Raw genomic sequence first — 20,430 nt, forward strand, 5'->3', positions numbered from 1 at the left:
GGGACTGCCTGAAACCTGTTGTTTGTCTGTTAACCTTTTGTTTGTCTTTTCTATCTTTTTTTGATATGTGTTGGAACATGAGGTTTCTTGATGTTTAGCATTATATGTCATTTCTGTTTAGGGTTTCTTGTTCAATCAAGCTTGAGGGGGTCGTCTACATTTCACCTGTGTTTTTGATTCAGGTGTGTGTACACGTCTCCTTGGTTGGATTGTTCTGTTTTGTAGTAATTTAGGTTGTTCTGTTTTCTGTGTAGTTCTGTGTTGATGTTTTCAGACTATCCTGGAGTGCATTTAGTGGGCTACCAAGGCGTGGTTGCCCCTCACCAGCACGAAGCTATGAACTGTGTGGAGTCACGGATGACTTGAGGGTCATTCTTGGACATTCCTGGAGTGTTCTCCCTGTTTCGGACGGGGTGAGCTCACCATCTTGCTGCGGACATTGTTCTCTGGGTGTCAGAGAGGATTGCGACACCTGGGGGTTTGATGTCTGAAGATGGCTCCAGCGTGAGACGAGGAGATGAGACAGCGCTGAGGGCTGTTCTCCTTCGGAGGGGCTAAGTGCTAGTAACCTCTGGCCCCCGATTTGCTTTGTTGCTGTGTGATAATTTGGTTATTTGTATGTGTTTTGGGAATTGTTTGTTATGTTTAATGTTGTTTTGTGTCGAGGCGTTAGGACGCCTCGAAGGGGGGATATGTAGTGTATTTTTATACGGTATTACATCAATACATCTGTATTACTCTCATGTAGTAATCATTTTATTGAGAATAATGAATAAACTCCAATTCAGTAGGAACTTGGTTAACTTAATTAGTTTATCATCTAGATGACAACATATTGTCCTTTCCTGAGTCAACATTCCTTTGCCCCTGAGGAACAATAGAGATGGCACCCTGAAGAAGAAGTCAGGAAGTCTACAGGGGATCAAAGCAGGACCGGAAAAACCCCAAGACTGCCCCCATGTCCGGAGGGGGGGGCAGAGCTCAGTGACGCCTATTGACCAATTACAAGACTAGTTGTAAATGTACCTCCCTCGTATGCAAAATTGTTTGTTTATCGTGTGCTCATTGGCCTGAAGCCAAGGATATAAACCGGCGACCGAGTAAAGTACAGTAGTACCGCCGAGATTTGACCCGAATGGCGTACTCAATAAATTTGGTTTAAACTGCATTTTTCTCCAGAAGATTCTTTCCAAGTCAAGACAAAAAGATACGACACTATCTATCCACTATTATAGATATCACATATATATGGTGTGGGCCATGGATGTATTAATAGAATAGGGCTTCACTTTAGATTTCGAATCCTGGGGGCCTGGTGTGGGCAAGAGGTCTTCACGGGTCGGGTAAATCCGAGAGGACCCGAACTGGACCCGAGACCCGTACGGGTCCACATTTCCACGCTTTTATTATGGTCAATTGGGTTCGGGTGGATCCGATTCTGTTACCTCGGGTCCCGGGTCTGTTTATCATTATGCGTAATACCCGAGAGAAACGCATGACATGAATTCAGTGAGACCGCGGGCGCGACGCGAGCGGAGATACGGCAGCCACCACCAGTAGCCTACCTTGTGAAAAATAAGATGAAAGAAAATGAATATAAAGAGGTCAAACCTAGTGGCAACTTTGTGTAGCCTTATTTATTTACGGCCGTTTCATTTCCATGCTGCCACATCACAGCCTGACAAAACAGCGATTGATCCTGTCAAGATTGAGAGGAAATCGCAATTCCATCAAACTGTGATGCAACAGCATGCAAGCCAACAGCCGTGACAGCCTTAGTGATTAATGCTACTGCTACTTGCTACTACTGCCTGTCGGATCTGTAAAATACCCGATCCGACTCGGGTCTCGGTCTCTGTCATACTCCTGCTCTCGGACAAAATCGGGTCCGGTATACATATTTTAAAAAATGATCAGATTTAGTCGGATCTCGGAACAAATGTCTCGGGTCCATCTCGGTTTCGGGTCCACATTTTAGACCCGAGAAGACCTCTATGTAGGCCAATCAGACTACTGCGCTAGGGTTCGGTCTGGAACCAATGCGCGAGCATTCACATGACATGAATCACGTGATCCAGCCTACTACTGTAGCTGAAACATGGCGGATGTTGATAGCGCTACAACCAAATCTTTGAATGGTTTGCTAAATGGAATAGCACAGAAGGTGTATTATAACAATACTGAAATAACAGAGGAACTGTTGAAAAATGAGCTTTATCCCGACCTCGCGCAGGAGGAATTCCATGCCTTGCATGAAAAGATGAGATTCCTTTTACAGGTAGTCTTATTTCATTTTTCATGCACGTAGGCTACTCAACATGTCTATAAGCTGCTAATTAACCTAATCCAGATATTTCAATACGATGATTATTATGGCATTTTGCTTGTCCTCGACGTTTTTTTTGCCTGGCCTGGACGGTTTTTCTGTCACAACTTTGTTTTCCAGATTTAGCCTTGTCATTAGGTGGCAGCACTAACACATCTGTGTGAATTAAATATCAACAACATGCAACACCACAGCCCTGATACCGGTCTAAGTAGTAACCTCCTTCTGCTCTCTTTCTCCCCCCTGGCCCCTTTCTCTCCACCGTCCCACCCAATCTGCCCCTTCCACTCTCCCAGTCCATTGCCACTGCAGACATGGACCAGGCACAGCTGGAGGCCTTCCTGACGGCCCAGACCAGGAAGCAGGGCGGCGGCGGCGTCAGCGCCGAACAGGCGGCCGCCCTCTCCCGCTTCTGGAAGGGGCAGCGTGGGCGGGTGAAAGAGAGCCTGCTGAGCCAGAGCCGCTGGGAGGCCGGCCTGAGGGGTCTCGCCTGGAGGGTGGACCTCCAGACCTCGGCCAGCAGGGGGGGAGAGGCGGCCGGCAGCGGCCCTGTGGCCCTGGTGGAGCTGGAGCTGGGCAGGACTGGAGAGGTGAGAGGGAGGGAGGGATGGAGGGAAGGACTGGAGAGGGGAGAGGGAGGGATGGAGGGAAGGACTGGAGAGGTGAGAGGGAGGGATGGAGGGAAGGACTGGAGAGGTGAGAGGGAGGGATGGAGGGAGAGAAGGAGGTAGGGATGGAGGTAGGGAAGGACTGGAGAGGTGAGAGGGAGGGATGGAGGGAGAGAAGGAGGGAGGGATGGAGGTAGGGAAGGACTGGAGAGGTGAGAGGGAGGGATGGAGGGAGAGAAGGATGGAGGGAAGGACTGGAGAGGTGAGAGAGAGGGATGGAGGGAGAGAAGGAGGGAGGGATGGAGGTAGGGAAGGACTGGAGAGGTGAGAGAGGGATGGAGGGAGAGAAGGAGGTAGGGATGGAGGTAGGGAAGGACTGGAGAGGTGATAGAGAGGGATGGAGGGAGAGAAGGAGGGAGGGATGGAGAGAGGGAAGGACTGGAGAGGTGATGGAGAGGGATGGAGGGAGAGAAGGAGGGAGGGATGGATGGAGGGAGGGAAGGACTGGAGAGGTGAGAGGGAGGGATGGAGGGAGAGAAGGAGGGAGGGATGGAGGTAGGGAAGGACTGGAGAGGTGAGAGGGAGGGATGGAGGGAGAGAAGGAGGGAGGGATGGAGGTAGGGAAGGACTGGAGAGGTGAGAGAGAGGGAGGGATTAATCGATTAAACAGTAAACACAATTATAACAATGAAATGTAATGTGAAATGTTTTGTTTCAGTATTCTTTAAAAGAACGTTTGTTTATTAGTTTTATAAGAGCATACTTCTTTACAATGGCAATGATATATTATGACAGTAGGAAATGCCCAGTAAGAACAAACAGTAAAAGAACAACAAAGGGGAGACAAAAAACCCAACAACAACAAAAACAAACAAAAAATGGCAACGACAGTGATCAGTGAAATGAGTGTAACATCATGGATAAGATCTTATCATGTGTCAAGCATCATAGGTGCATAATCAGTTCACGTCTGCTGGGATGTTGACCATTTGTCGAGAATCGGTTTTCCAGATTTTCAGGAAGTCCTTTACCCTCCATATGAATAACATTACCTAGTTCCCTGAGCCATTGGTGGAATGTAGGGCTCAACTCAGATATCCACTGTTGCAGGAAAAGGCGTTTTGCTGGCAGAATACAGAGTGAAATTGCCTGAACAGTGTGTTTATCTATAACATAATTCACAGATAAGCTAACGATGGCAAGAAAAGGGTCTGGTGTTATTGTTTTACTATTTGCTATTGATATGTAATCAAACATAAGAGAGCAGAAGGAGTGGAGCTTGGGGCATAACCACAGCTGGAGGACAAGTGTACCAGTATCATGCGCTTATCGCACAGAGGAGAGACATCAGGATAGAAAGCCGTTTCGGATATTTTTCTAAATGTTAAACTAATTTTGGAAGTACAATAGGGAGGAGGATTTTAAACTGTGGGTGTTGGCCTGCTCAGGAGGTAGAGCAGGTCGTCCACCGATCGTAGGGTCGGCGGTTCAAATCCCAACTCCTTCTGTCTACATGTGGAAGTGTCCTTGGGCGAGAGACTGAACCCCAAATTGCTCCCGGGCTAGCAGGCTAGCACCTTGCATGGCAGCTGCCGCCATTGGTGTGTGTGTGTATGTGTGTGTGAATGGGAGGTCTTAGTTGGAAAGCACTTAGGATAAAAGCGCTACAGTATATAAGTGCAGTCCATTTACCATTTACCATATATGGCAGACAGATCAATAGACAGACAACCAACTACCCTCCTGTGCCTACATGTTCTACTGTATAAAGGAACCTTAAATGAGACCTATAATCTGACAGAATCACAGTTGGCAAGATGTCAATTTTGACTGAATCTATGACAGTATGAGATCTAACCCAAACAGAGGTTTCAGAACAGGAATCAGTGATACAGAAACAATGCAAACTTCAGGAAGCCACCCCACACCACACCCAGAACTCCTCAGTGAAACCTAGCCCGTTGAAGGCTGTTTCCTTCATATTCCTGTTTCAACATTGTCTTATATAAGATGCATTACATCACATTGCTACCTTTTCAAGCAGTTCACAGTCTGCCTGCCTGCCATGCTATAGCCTGCTCTTGGTTGGGGAGGGCTGTGTAGTTAACTTAACACCCTGCCAGTCTCTAGCTCCCACCCCAGTAGTTTGGTTATTGCTGATAGTACTGCTGTGTATACTATTCTGAGTTTGATAGTACTGCTGGGTATACTCTTCTGAGTTTGATAGTACTGCTGGGTATACTCTTCTGAGTTTGATAGTACTGCTGGGTGTACTCTTCAGAGTTTGATAGTACTGCGGGGTATACTCGTCTGAGGTTGATAGTACTGCTGGATATACTCGTCTGAGTATGATAGTACTGCTGTGTATACTCTTCTGAGTTTGATAGTACTGCTGGGTATACTCGTCTGAGGTTGATAGTACTGCTGTGTATACTCTTCTGAGTTTGATAGTACTGCTGGGTGTACTCTTCTGAGGTTGATAGTACTGCTGGGTATACTCGTCTGAGTTTGATAGTACTGCTGGGTATACTCGTCTGAGTATGATAGTACTGCTGGGTCTGAGGTTGATAGTACTGCTGGGTATACTCGTCTGAGGTTGATAGTACTGCTGGGTATACTCGTCTGAGTTTGATAGTACTGCTGGGTATACTCGTCTGAGTTTGATAGTACTGCTGTGTATACTCTTCTGAGTTTGATAGTACTGCTGGGTATACTCGTCTGAGGTTGATAGTACTGCTGGGTATACTCGTCTGAGTATGATAGTACTGCTGGGTCTGAGGTTGATAGTACTGCTGGGTCTGAGGTTGATAGTACTGCTGGGTGGTATACTCTCCTGAGCATGATAATACTGCTGGGTATAGGCTACTCTTCTGTGTAGGAGTGGTGTGGGTGGGGTGGGAAATACTTGAAAGAGAACATTACATAGTTCAGGATCAAAAGATTAGGGTAGAAATAAAATAGAGTAAAAGCGGTGATCATCTCATAATTATTTTTTTCCAACCTCTCTTAGAGCCTAAAATACAGATGGTTGAATAGGATATTGTATCCATGATTTTAAAGGCTCGATCCTTTAGTGCACTTAAATGCAATCATCCATCATGTCCAATCAATAATGCAATCATTCTGAGATCCAGTAAGAACCATTAGGGCCAGGAAAGTCAACCTAAAAACTCTTGTTTACCCCTCACCGCCACCACGATGTATTGCATCATGTGGATGGAAACTGATCTTGCTTTAACAGAGAAAGAATAGCTTACTGCTCTTTCACCGTACAGTACCATTTCCACATGTGTATGATAAATGATAGAACATGTTAATGGATAATGGAAGGGTTCCGGGGGAAGTATTTCAAAGTTGCACCATCGTCTGACCCTGCAGTATGCGTTAAAGGGATAGTTCGGAACTTTGGACATAGGACCTCGACTTCGACCCATTAGGTTGTTGATTGAGGTCACGTCTCGTTCACTTCTCGCCAACACTAGTGCAATGCAATAGTATGTGGTAGCATGCACTAACAAACTCACTTATAAAAACTCCACAGTTCACCACCAAAGTAATTAAAATATGAAGACTGGTTAATTTGAATGGTTAATTTGAGTGTTTCTACCATTATTTTTTTAAGTGAAACCATTGTTGAATGATTTACTTTGTGGACTGGAGACCAGTGTTGGACAAGTTACTGAAAACGTGTAATTAGCTACCGTTGCTAGAACTGCTTTCAAAAGTAATTTAGTTACTTTACAAATTACTGCATATAATCAGTAACTGATTACTATGGAAAGTAACTTTTGCGTTACATGCTTGTTTTGCATTGGAGTGTCTCCTTGTCCTTGGTCAGCGATGCTAGCACTGCTACAGTAGCACTGTGGTCTTAAGATTAGCTTGTGTTGTTTTACTAGATGCTTGGAAAGATTAGAATTACTATTCTTTGAGGTGGATACAATTCTCACACCTGCACATAGACTGCACTTCACTGTATTGTGTAGGCAAGTGATTGATTAATTCATTATGCCAACTTAAGGCGCCACTCACCTTAAGCTCGGGTGATGTTGGATCACACAGGAAATCTGTTGTCCGTTATGTTACACTCCATTGACTTATCCTAGCAACATCGACGTTGGTGGGGGCTCTTACAATTATAGGTGAAACTATGACTGGTGATACGTGCTTTAGACATAATTTGCTGGATAGCTTGATAGCTAATACTACCTTTCCGAAAGAGGCTGCCCATGAGCTAATGTTAGATAGCCAGCAGAGAAGACAGTCTACTTCCTGTTTATACTGGCACATGCATGCTGCTAGCACATACACTGGGTATGTGAATGGTCATGTGATATGCGCTTTCATGGTGCGATTATTTCTGAAAAGGTGCTGTAACGCTCATGTGGACGAAGATCATTTTCGTTTTAATTCGCTGTCTTAAAATGAAACCATATTGGTGTAAAGTATAGCCTTAAAGGGACAGAATCAACATTTGTCAGACGTTGACAGACCTCGAAAGTGGTACATTGTTGAAATGATTCCAGGTACCACATCGCTTTCTCCAAGATCACTACTCACAACAGCTTTGATTTTAGAGTGATCTGTCCCTTTAACATAGTCTGGTTTCTTCATTGTATGAAAGAAATATAATGGATAGGAGTGGCCCACTTTCATTGAACATAGAGGCCTAGATACTCCATTTTTACATTGCCTTCAGATCCCCATAGAATTGGGATGAAATGAAGTGAATGCTTCCATTTTGAAATACCCTTTTTGAAATACCCATGGCAGGACTGGGTGGGAGCTGTTCCAGTCTTATTGTTCTCAACTGAGCTTCAGCTTTGATTATGGATCTGAACTCAGATTATTAGTCTCCCACAATAATCGTTTTCCTTGGACTTGCTAAGTAGGACCTTAACTACTTTTAAGGCAGCTTGCCCCAACATCGACCAACACAAGCGTCACAGAAAATAGCAGATGTCCAGAAACCAAAACAAGCAGCTTGAAGTAGAAGTAGGCTGATGAACAGTTAAAGAGCTGACATACAAATAAAAAGGTCTACATTAAACAAAAACAACACAGCTATCACAGTTTCAAAGGGGCTTTATTTACTTTGTGAGACAATAGCCAAACAAAAGCACTTGTCTCCTCCTGAAAAGAGTCTGAGTCCTGGACTCGAGCACTACAACACTGGTTAGTGGGTTTACATGCTGTAGCGAGCTTATACAACACACATCTAACACATAAATGAGCAAACCTCTCTCTGTATCTGTCTGTCTGTAACTCTTGTCTCCATTTTCCGACAGACACTGTCGGCCTGACAGCATTTATATTTGGCACAGGTACCGGCAGGGGTCCCCGAGCAGACAGCGACGGGGCCGGATTCTTTAATTAGCTAATTAGGGCCGAATAAATGACCAATTAGGGATAAATAATTATGAATAATAACACATCTCTTCTGCCATTTTGGATCACACACCCTCTCATGGGACTTGCTAAGCTGCAGTGAAACATGACTGGAACACCGCCTAGCATCCACAGGGTGCTGCGGCTGTGTAGTACAGGATGGCGAGCAGCCTCTTGCGGTGTTGCCTGTAGGGCTGTCACCGATGAAGGAACGTACCTAGTCGGATCTGTTTGCGCAAGTCTTACCTATTGTCGACTAGCCGAATCATGTTTTTCTATTTGAATAGGCCTACCTGTATAAAAAATACCATGACGAAAATATTCTAATAAATGAACTAGCTTTATGTCCCACCCCAGTCTGATGATGAACAAAATGTCTGCTAGCCGTGATGCTATTTTTCACTTTTCTCATTCCAAAAACATTAACGATCAGAACAGTAGTAGTTGTTGAATGAAAGCGGTTGTCTTCTGGCTGATTGATATACGATGGTTGATGCCTAGTATTGAAGAATTAATGGCCAGAGAGGAAAGAAGTTTGCTAGAACTGAATTGTAGATCAGATTCAACATTTACGTTTTAGTAAAACAGCAAACAGATATCTGGGTCAGTCACAATGAAACACTAGCATTCATCGTTCCCTTCTCAGACAACATGTTATTCAGTTTGGCCCACCTTTATATGTATCTATACATAGTTTCAGTCCAATGGCTAGAGTTCTCCAACTATGACCTTATACATCAGGGGTCAGCGGGCTCCTTATAGCTGTACACTTCCCTGGACACTGACCATGACCAACTGAGGCATGTATATCAAATTTGAGGAATGTAATGGAGATAGTAAAAAACTATGGAGAACACTTAATGAGGTTATGGGTAGAAGTAAAATGGGTAATACTCCTTCATTCATTGAACTCAATGGTGCATTTATCATCAAACCTTCTGACATTGCAAATCACTTTAATAATTACTTCCTCTGCAAAGTAAATACATTAAGAGACCAAATGCTATCTGTGACCGGTAAGCTGCCAAATCTATTATAAAAAATTACATTATGTCTGAGAAGGATTGATGTTCAGAATTTAAACCTATTAAGGATGAGGATATGGAAAAGCTGCTCTTTACAATTAAGAGCGATAAACCTTGTGGGCTTGATAACCTGGATGGTAGACTCCTTTAGCTCTCAGCTAAGGCAGTGGCAAAGCCTTCATGTCACATTTTCAATTTATGTTTAAGTGGGTCTGTCTATCCTGATGTGTGGAATATTGCAAAGCTTTACTCTGTCTAAGAATTATAGAGAGCCGTTTGCAGGACAAAATAGTAAGCCTATAAGTATTTTACCTGTCTTAAGTAGGATGCTAGAGGGGATTATGTTTAAGCAAATCCAGCATTATTTAGCAGAAAACAACATTAACTCTGATCTCCAGCACGCGTACAAAGCAGGTTATTCCACCAGCACTGCACTGACATCTCTCACTGAGTTCAGTTGTGGGTGTTGTGCTTCTGGACTTTAGTGCAGCCAGACATCATAGATCATGAGCTGCTACTGATGACGCTATCCGCTTATGGATTCAAAGATCCTGCTATTCATTTCCTGAAGAGTTACTTGACTAGCAGACAACAATGTGTTATGTTTAACGGTGCTCTTTCAGACATCAAAACACTTCAGTGTGGTGTCCCTCAAGGAAGCTGCCTCAGGCCTCTTCTCTACTCTGTTTTCGTGCGTGGCTGGAAGCCAGTGCACCATAGATAGCATTTGTCCGGTTGTCACTCCCTCCCTCCTTCCCTCTTTCCCTCCCTCCTTCCCTCTTTCCCTCTGTCGTGTTGTTGACCTGCAGTTCTATGTTGCCACCACAAGAGGCAGTAGTCCCAGAACACCAAAATAAATACACTATGACACAGACTTTTCAGATCCTTGATGGTGTAGTGGATAAAGTGCCTGACTCCCCACGGGCCCTGGTGGGGAAGATTTTTTTTTGTCACTGTATGTTATAGAAGCTATGTAAAAATGTGGTTACCTGGTGGTGCTATGTGTATAGGTGTCTCAGTAATTACCCATTATATATGTAAGGGATAATGAACGAGGGGCGGGTCTTTGTGCTGTTTAAATGACCGACGTGGAGGTAGTGAATTGCAATTTACCTCCACGATGGTCATTTAAACAGCACAAAGACCCGCCCCGAGTTCATTATCCCGCTTATACAACGGCCTTTCAACAGAAAACATAATTCTGAGAACAAAATGCATCTATTGCTCATATTAGCTTTGAAAAGTTGATAATTCATGGTTAGAGTTATACAATTTCCATAGCAACTAGTAACTTTTATAGTCCCTCTCCACCCAAATCTAACGTTATGACGTTATCACCAAGAAGCAGTCTGCTAGCTAGCCATGAGCGAAGTGTAAGATACTGCATATTTGCTGTGCAACATATCAATCGTCCAGTTGTCAAATCTAGTTGCGAACTAACTATTTATGATAGCCAGACACCTCATTGTCCCCAAATCCAAAACTTTTTTCCAGGTCGTGGATATCACTGTCAATCGTAGCTACAATTCATTCAGTTCATTGCGAGTTGAATTGCGAGGACGGAATGTGCCGTTATAAGTGAAGGACTAGGTATTAGAACTCATCCGTTGCTGTTCACATACATATCTGCATTTCTATCTCTGTCTTGGAAACAGAATAATCACCAAAAGAATAATACTGCGTGCGTAATCGCAGGAGAATGTGCTTCAGTCAAGTGCAAAACATCTGTTTGATGCAACCGCAGTCGGCTGAAGTAGACCAGACAGGCTCAGACTCTGCTAGACAGGGAACTTCGATAAAGTCGCAGCATATAATTTAGTTAGTTTCTATAGCAACCACTATATCATGTTTGGGATGCTACGGCTCTTATTTGGGTCAGTTGAACTGCTAATTGATCTAGAACATGTTTGATGCCGGGCGTATATACCGGGCGTTGTGGAGAAATAATGTATGCCTCTCGAATGTGTCTTAGCCAATCACAATCGAGTATTCAGATAAGCCGTTGTATAATAGGCTATACTTTGCATGTATTTACCAGGTAAATGTTATGCAGCAAAATAGCTAACGTTACAGGAATCCTCAGTGTAACTGCTTTAGCCACTGATTACTGCTACCATTATGTTATGGAAGCTGCTGCTAGTTGTTGTGAGCCCATGAGCTAACTGGCTATCCCGCTCTTATTGTGCTGGATTAGCATTGGAAGCATTGGAACTGATGTATCCAGGCGACAATACCTATCTTAATTTATCAGACATAATTGCATGTAATTTCAATTCACAGCTATTTCAGTGGCATGACTAGCTTCTCTGGTGTTATGGAACCTGGGCTCACAGAGCTAAAGGGGGTTTAACAAGAAAGACGGTTTACTGTTGCTATACGAATTCTTAGGAAAACATAAGGCAACCACTGTCAGAAACGACACAGTACGACAACTTAGTTGGTGGTATCTCGTAGGCTCCTTTACAACCCTCATTAGACGGAATCGAAGGTCTCAGTTGGAAAGAGAGCGACAAAGTCCATTAAGCCGGGTCTGAGGTCTTTTTCCAAGCAACGAGTCAGAGGGTAGACTAGGAGCAGGAAGCAATAGGAATTTGGGAATTCTGTGTCACCTCTCAGCGTGAGGGATATAGACAGTTTTGATCTAACAAATAGGAAACTCTGATCCACGGATATTCTACCTATTGTGAAGTCTTGGAGTGAGAGCAGTGGCTATAGAATCTGAATTGTAGGACCTTAGTGTACAGTTCACAGGGAGGCAAGAATAGATCAATATTGAACACATACAAAACGGCTGAACAGTGAGTTAGACAAAAATAGCTTACCTAAATTTTAGCTACAGATTTCCTGTTTAGGAAACTGAGTGGGTGTAAACCACTTCCTGTGACTGCCACCGTACAGAGGGATCGCTCCGAACGAACCTCGCAGCGTTAAGCTCTCATCTCACTGAGCATTCCGTCCTACATCACTGTCAGTAGTTATATTGTAATAAATGCAGTTTGATACTCTTTTAAACACTTTCAAAATGTATTCTTTTAAAAATTATTTGAATTTGGGAGGATTGATGGCATTTTACACAACTGAATGCTTCCATTCACATGATGGTTATGGAAGGGAAAAAATGCACACAAAAAAATCAAAGTATCGATTGAAGTATTCAATTGGTATCGGTATCACTTTAAGGGGACTGGTATTGGTACTGGTATCGTAATTTTTCAAATGATACCCAGCCCTATCAACAAGTGATACTGCTGGTTTCAGAATGGATTATAGAGAAAGTTAAAGTTAAAGTTGAATGTTTCTAAAACTAAATGTATGGTACTGGGCTCTAAACATGCTCTTAGATCAGATCAGACATTGTGCCTTTCTTTGCAAGGTGCTGCTGTTAAGCAGGTTAGAGAAGCCAAACTGTTGGGTGTCACTATTGATGAAACCTTATCATGTTCTACTCATATTAAGAATATAATGAAGAAAATGAGTATAGGTATCTCCAACTTCAGAAGATGTGCCCGCTTTTTGACTGATACAACAATTAAACTGGTTATACAGTCTTTAGTCTTGTCCCGTCTCGAATACTGCCCAACAATCTGGTCTAGTGCATCAAAAAAAGAACTAGTTGTGCTCCAGTACATTCAAAATAGAGCCGCACACCTCGCACTTCGATGCTCTATTAGAAGTAATGTAAATGTAATGCATGCAAGGCTTTTGTGGATGAAGGTAGATGAAAGGCTGGCATGCAACCTTATTTTGTGTTTAAAGAACATCTTTACTTCACTTAAACCCATTAGCCTGTTTTCATAGTTACTACCTACCAATTATAGACATGGCCGTAATACCAGACAGGCCACAAGCAGTCGTTTTACCCTACCTCGGCCTAGAACAAATGCACTAAAGAATACTGTTTTATACAGAGCTGTAGCACATTGGAATGCACTCCCCGAACACCTAATCCTCATTGAAAACAAATTCAGTTTACATGGAAGCTTACATTTTGAAAACAAATTTACAATTACATTTTATTCTGATTCTATTTATTCTGTACATTGTCTTGTCTATGTATGTATGTCCTGTGACAGAGTGGCGAGACACCCGAATTTCCCCAAGGGGATTAATAAAGTATTTATCTATCTATCTATCTATCTGAAAGGAGCTGTCATCTGTAAAGAAATAAGGTTCAGCCCATGACTGTTTACCTTTGGTTATGTTGCAGATAGTTTTTGTATTAGTTTTTTGTTTTTGTTTCTCTATGTAGATGCAGATCTCATGGTTGTAGCAAATATAACTCAAATGAGTGGCTACTCGTATTTTTTATTTAAAGCTGTTATTTCATTTATTTTAATCTTTTTTTTTATTTACTTGGTTTTAACAAGTGAATTATTTTTCTTTTGTTGATTGACACTGTATAATTTTATGTTCTGATTGTCTTTTATGTGGACCCCAGGAAGAATAGTCTTTACTATGGTGACGACTAATGGGGATCCGTTTACAATAAACAAAAGAATATGGTCTTGTGCTGAGAATAGTAGTGGCACTCATGTCGGAAAAAAAACTCATCACTGATCGGTCTATAAAATTGACCAAATGTCAACATGTGGACGTCATTGGTTTCCTATCCAGATTAGTGTCGTTATAGCATGGACAATAACCGCCCATTGACCGTCATTCAGTTGAAACTTTTCTACATTTCCCCATTTATTCCATCCGGCGGCCGGTTTCATACCCGTACTCTATCTCGGAGGGGGGGTAATCAGGCATATACTGTAATGGACTTAATAGCCAGTTAGTGATTGTGTGCTCCAACGGGTATCAGAACTGAGAACCTCAGAACTCAGAGCCTGAAAGGAAACAAGACCCTGTATCAACTACTCAGTTGTATTTCTACACCTCTGTTGGTAAATTACAGTGCAGTTCACGTGCTATGGCTTCACACTCGCAGTCTGCCTACATGTAATGGTTGGGATGGTTGAAGTATGTTGGTCTGAATCAGCCGTGAGAGGACAGAGTTCAGGGCCTGTGTTTAATCTAGCGTCTGAGAGCAGGTCTGCTGAACCAGGACCAGGTCTCGCCATACGATCTCCCTCAGAAGACACAACTGATTCTAGGTCAGCACTCCTACTCTTGAGATCCGGGCCCCTCGTCCGTGTACAACCGCATAACCTCATAAGTGGCGACCTCAATGGCGAAACCGATCCCAGACCAGCGCTCGTACCCAGGTGTTGCTTTTGACGTTTCGTCTTCGAAGGCGAGAAGAAGGCCCTCCTGCGTGCGTTTACGTTTGACAGCTCGTGGCTGATTGCCCGTCGCCCTGCCGCTCGCCGCCCTGTGGGCATGTTAATAAGTGATGCGTGGGGCCCGGAAAAGAGTTTCCTGTTGGCATTTGATCATTTACGGAACACGCCGTGACACATCTGCCTGTCAGCCATTAAGCATTCCTGTCGGTGCACCGCAGCCCAGCCCAGCCAGCCAGTATTATTAGTGTGTACTGTACACAATACAGCACCGTATGGTGTCCTCAGGGGAATGTTAATGGGTTCATTTTGAGACTTACGTGTTGTTGCCTTGTCAGCGAGCCTGTGAGATCAAGCGGTCGTCATGCGTCTAGAACTAGTGAAGGAATAAAATAGGCGTTGAAAAGGTCATAGAGTTCACTCATTTTTTTCTGATGGTGAGACTGAGGTTGTCTGTTTTGACGTTTTAAGGCGTTATCTCGTCGTCTTCTCGGTTACAGACGCAAGTAAACGGGAGCGCGTTACCACCTCAACACACTTGGGCTTTTATTTCATCAGGGTCCTTCTCAGAAAGCTTGAAGGACGGTTCCTCCCCCTGCACATCCCTGCCAACATACACTGACCACCTCTTCGTTTTCTCTCTCTATCTCTCTCGCCATCTCATCCATTTCACTCTCCATTTTTCTCTCGCTCAATCTCCATGCCTCTATCTCTCTCTCTCTTCCCCTGTCGGCAACACGCCGTATGGGTTCAGAGGGCGTCTCGTCTCACAACTCACCCTTGTCCATTAAGCACCACTCTCATCTGCTCCCCCTTGTTATTGTTTGCTGACAACAAATGCATTAGCGCTCCGCCAGTCTGGATATGGAGAGCTTCTGGCGGGGCCTGTTGAGCAGAGCCAATTAGATTGGCTGCGAGATGACATTGAGATGCTGGAAACTGAACTGAAAGCATCACCACAGACTCCCAGGGAGGGAGGGAGGAGGGGGTGAGGGGCTGTTCCGCAACAGTGAATCAGCATTCAGACAGTTGTAAAATGAAACCTGAGGATATTGTGAATAACAAGAGTAAGTGTTGGTACAGGCCGTGCCCAAAGCTGGGACGAAAGATGAGACGGGAGTGTTGTTAATCGCTTTGCCTTCTGGCTGAATGTAGGCCGATGTAGACATTGTGTTCGTTTTTGTGTTTTGCTTTTGTATTGGATAGACCACAAAAGTTTGATTTGAACACTTTAGGTGCTACAGGTCAACGTTAAACTTGTTTAGCACGTAGTACTGTATGTATACAAAGCTACTGTAGCACAATGCTACGGAAAATGCCTTTTTTCAGGATTCCTTGCACAAGCACAATTTTTTTCTCCATAGCATTTCCATCCTTTCAACAAGTGGCAATAATTTAACTAACAATAAATGACCTGTTCACAGTGAGCAGGAGCCTGCATTCTGAACGGATATTCTGATCCCAATGACCACACACACGCAAATAAAGGAACAGGGTCACTCCAGGGCCAAACCCGGAGGCCTCTATTGAAAAGGTCACCTCCGCTGAAACAGGGGCGGCGTCAAACGGACGGTGATATGTGTGCCAGGCTGTCCCTCAGGTGTCAGATCTGTTCTGATTCAGTGACAAAGACCCCCCCCCCCCCACACACACACACACTGTTTCACTCATGTCTACATGGACCTGTGCCAGTCTGCCTCTCCCCTGGCACTGAGAATGAGGCTAGCAGAGCAGCGAGTCCTCCGGTACCCGCTCCAGTTAATACCGCGGTGTCCGACCAGCGTGAAGTGTCACCCAAAACGATTAGCTGTTATCAGTGGCCGATCGACGCCGACTAAATCTAATGCTAGTGTCCTGACGTTTGGTATGAACCAATAAGGTGATATCCTAAGGAGGAACCCAGTGAAGTTGTCGGGGGGGGTTTCCCGATTTCACCTTGTCTAAAAACGTAAACAGCGTTTTACACAAGCTCAGCTCATTTACATGGCTTGCTTTGGTATCGAGTTCCTCTCCAAAGAATGCAGTGTGTGTGTGTGTGTCATAGACTACAAGATCTTAGAGATTGATAATCCAATTCGGGTGAGGTTTCCAGCAAAGCCTGTTGATGAGGTTTGACAAGCTCCGGTCAGATCCGATACAGGCTCTCATCGTCCCGGACAACAGATACCACTCAAACAAACAATGGGCTGGCGGAAAAAAAACCCAGCCGAGTTACCAGGCAACCATTCTTCAGGAGAGGGCGGGGTTAAGGCCACAATGCGGAGATGTCCACTCTGACGAATAAACTGAGGCGAAAAAGACCTCCTCTTTTGTGTGTCGCTCCACTGATCTTCATTCATATTTAAGTGCCTTGTAATGGAAGCGCTGCACAGTGTCGTATAGACAGAATGACTAGGCCTTATATCATATGGTCGGCACATGCTTTGTGAAAGACGGTTCATTTGAATGGACCGAAGCTCCCTCCCCCACCCCGAGAAGAATGGGTATCTATAGGTAGGTTGTCAGTCTGTAGTGTTTGGCACGCGATACAATTACTGACATGCTGTCATACAGTAACTGATACAGGATCGGTTTACCCAAGCCTTTATGCCTGCCATTGCAGCTAATTTAGCTGTACAGGTCTAGCACCTGTCGTGTAAAGGTGCGATTCACAGCGGGTCACTTTAAACGTGTTAGGACCACTTTAAGACCTGTTAACATTCACTGCGTTCAAAAGGGAAGTAGCACAAAACAGGCAAAGATGTCCTTGCAACCCCCCCTCATAGCGTATTTCCTTCTTTTAGAGGTCATGTCTTCTTTTTTCCTTCTCTCCCTCCCTGTTTCCTCATCAAACTGCTTAGAAAGTTCAAACGTTCAAACCACTGACATTGAAGGCTATTTTTGAAAAGCCCCAGAGATGCCTGAGAACGAAGGGGTCCAAGGGACCCGTTTTTGATGGGAAAACCTGAATGGTAATGCCACAGAGTGTGGCTATATTAAACCAATGCCTTTATTTTCGTCAGTGAATTTTGAACAGAGATTTTTTTTTACATTTATAATAATTGTTGGTTAGGATGCCTGTAGGACCATCATTACCCAACTTGGTACCTGTAAACGAAGTACACTTGAGACACAGTAGCCTAATAGTTTCTCATTCTGCACTTTGCTCAGTGTGCAATGATCATTCATCACTCATTTCACTCACTTCCTCTGTTGAAATCAGTTAAACGGTATCTTATTTAAAACATTGACCCTTCTTCTTCTTCCAGTCCCCCTAGCTTGACCTTGTCTTCTGTCTCTCTTTCAGGACTCAGACTTTGTGTGTCTGGAGCTTGATGAGGCGAAAGTCAACCAGGTGCTGAAGAAGATGGCAGATATTCAGGAGAGCATCGACAACATCGTACACCGCAGCTAGGGTCGTGGGCTAGCCCGCGTGTGTCTGTTATGCATTCCTGTGTGTGTTTGTGTGTATGACGTGTGAGTGAAAAACATTTACCATTACATTTATATGGATGTGCATGTGCAATTTGTAAACGCATATGTGTGTGTGTGTGTGTGTGTGTGCGTGTGTGCGTGTACGTGTGGGTGGGTGTGTGTTCGGGTGTGGGTGTGTGCGAGTAGGGAAGAATATTCAAATAAAATGCTGATGTTCTTTTTGGATACTATATCAACAAATATATATGGTTTCCTGTTTCTTTTATATGTTCCCTCAGTCCAGAGCAACAATGTAACAAAGACTTCTGATATGAAGCCTACATTATCTGCATGTAGCTGCTCAATGATCCTCACATCCAGGCCTTATCATGTATCGTTTGTTCTGTATTAGTATTTCTGATCAAGAAAATGTCTTAAAACATTGTCATGTTTATTTGTGCTTGCGGAAACCATGTTGAAATACTGCAAATTGCAGTAGTAATACCTTTTTCTTTTTTTTTTAATGAACAGGCGATAACTGATCTATTCTTAGTCACATGGCCTTGGAACAACTATTGACAGACTGTCTTACTTCACTGAGAGTGATTGTGAGTGTTCACCCATGTGGATAAGCACTGTGTATCTCACTCACAATCTTTATGGACTATGTGTAAACTTATGTACCAACCATAGCAATAAACTGATTCTGATTTGAATAAAATGAAACTCGACATCTAAGAAACACCATACATCACTGAATCATTGATTGCTTTATGGTCTGTACATGGCTGCATTCTGCACCTGTCCATGTGTTTGGACAAACACAGGCCGCACTGTAAATCTCATACACCCTTACTGTAGCTGTGTACTGGGTCCAGTAACGAGCCAATAGCTGCATGCCCTCATCTTTCCACACAAGCTGTGTCCTACAGGTTTCCAGGGGAAGCATGCCTCACAGGTCCTTGAAACATTCTGCGAGTTTGCCCTGGCCTGAACTTCCTCCTCTGGGCACCGGCCAATAGTCTGATGGCTTTCCCCTTCCCTTCCCTCTCTCTCTCTCTCTCTCTCTCTCTCATGTGGTTGGATAAATGTGAAAGATTTATGATGGAGGTGTCATCGTCGTTGGTTCAAGAACATGAAATAGCATTTCATAAGTGTATTGACTTTTTACAATGTTATAAATATATTAACACAATGTAAAACTGAGACCTGAGCATAAAGCACCAATTAAATCAACCCTTTGCCCTGTAGTTTGTACACGCTGCTCAATATGGAGTGAGACGCTTTGAGGTGAATGCAAGCTGGCACTGTCTCCATTTTGTCCTTTTGATTAGCTCGTCCTATCAAGATGTACAGCATGCAGTGAGTTGGGGCTAGGCGACAGCCAAGGCCTTGGCTGATTGGGTGGAGCCTGGCAGTTGGCTTGCGGAGACTGACGCTCTTGATTACGCCCTTCGTGCGCTGCCAACACTGCCAGACAGCAGGGGGAGGACACCCCACCCCCTTCTCATAGGACTGATAAATGACTCAGGGATGTGCTATCAGGCCATCCCAGACCCCAAGATGTTTTGCTATGCTCCTATTGTAACACTGTGATCTGTTATTGACTTGTTTTTATAGCCCTGGCTCTCCATGCCTAGCAATGGAATGTATGGCAGGTTTCTGGGCTCCCCTTCGGGGCAAGCAATAGCATTCCTCCATTGGGTATGTAAAGCCCTGCTGTTTTCAAGCCTCCCACACGGACGGTATTATCTCATAACTGACACATGATTACTGTCCATCCAAAATAGCTGTGTGACAATACCAAGAGCTGACAGCTCAGAGATGAACCCTCAGTGACCTCCTTCCATCCACTCGCCGGATGTACTTTACACCGCCTCTGTGTCAGGCAAACACCTCAAAGAGAAACCTAATGCTAAATCAAACAGCTCGGAAGGCATCTGGGCTCCGGTAGAAGTCGCAGGTTTGGTTACAGGCACTGGTCTGGCCACCTCAGGGTGTCAGAAAGGCCTGTCCTGCCTACTGTAGAACTCGTATCGTCTCTCGCCTGCCGCGCCACTTGTTTGCAGTGCGAGGATTAGGTTCGTCGTTACTGGAAACTTACCTCACTTGTGTTGCAGCATGAACAATTGCACTGTGGGCTATAGAGAAGTGTGGCCATTTGATGTTACGGTTCCCCAATATGTGGTTGTCCATTCACGACCGTTCAGATTTGGACAATTCTTTACCTTGTGCAAGTGTCACAGCTGGTGTGTCTGCAGTGAATTCAATATCACTTTTAGGGCTCTGCACTCTGCAGTATATCACCAACAGATGGTCAAATCACCCAACATAGCTACATTTTCTAAACAAGACAAGACCACACAGAGGATATACCAAGATCTAGATTTGGATAAGAAGGTAACCACGTCACAATGGATGTTTAGTCCCATTTGAATCAAGGCAGTCTAGTATGCTATAATAGC

The 20,430-nt window shown here is 44.0% G+C and overlaps 1 protein-coding gene across 1 annotated transcript; it reads left to right on the top strand.

Moving 5' to 3' along the window:
- Positions 1-2,098: 2,098 nt before the first annotated feature.
- Positions 2,099-18,456, top strand: commd1 (copper metabolism (Murr1) domain containing 1; the record flags this gene model as incomplete). Its single annotated transcript, XM_084441233.1, has 3 exons — positions 2,099-2,278; positions 2,623-2,916; positions 17,859-18,456. 3 exons carry the CDS (start codon positions 2,099-2,101, stop codon positions 17,964-17,966), a joined length of 582 nt encoding a protein of 193 aa, XP_084297359.1. The 3' UTR covers positions 17,967-18,456.
- Positions 18,457-20,430: the final 1,974 nt, after the last annotated feature.

The sequence above is a fragment of the Borostomias antarcticus genome, assembly GCF_949987555.1.
Source record: "Borostomias antarcticus genome assembly, chromosome: 7".
In the NCBI taxonomy this organism is placed as follows: domain Eukaryota; kingdom Metazoa; phylum Chordata; class Actinopteri; order Stomiiformes; family Stomiidae; genus Borostomias; species Borostomias antarcticus.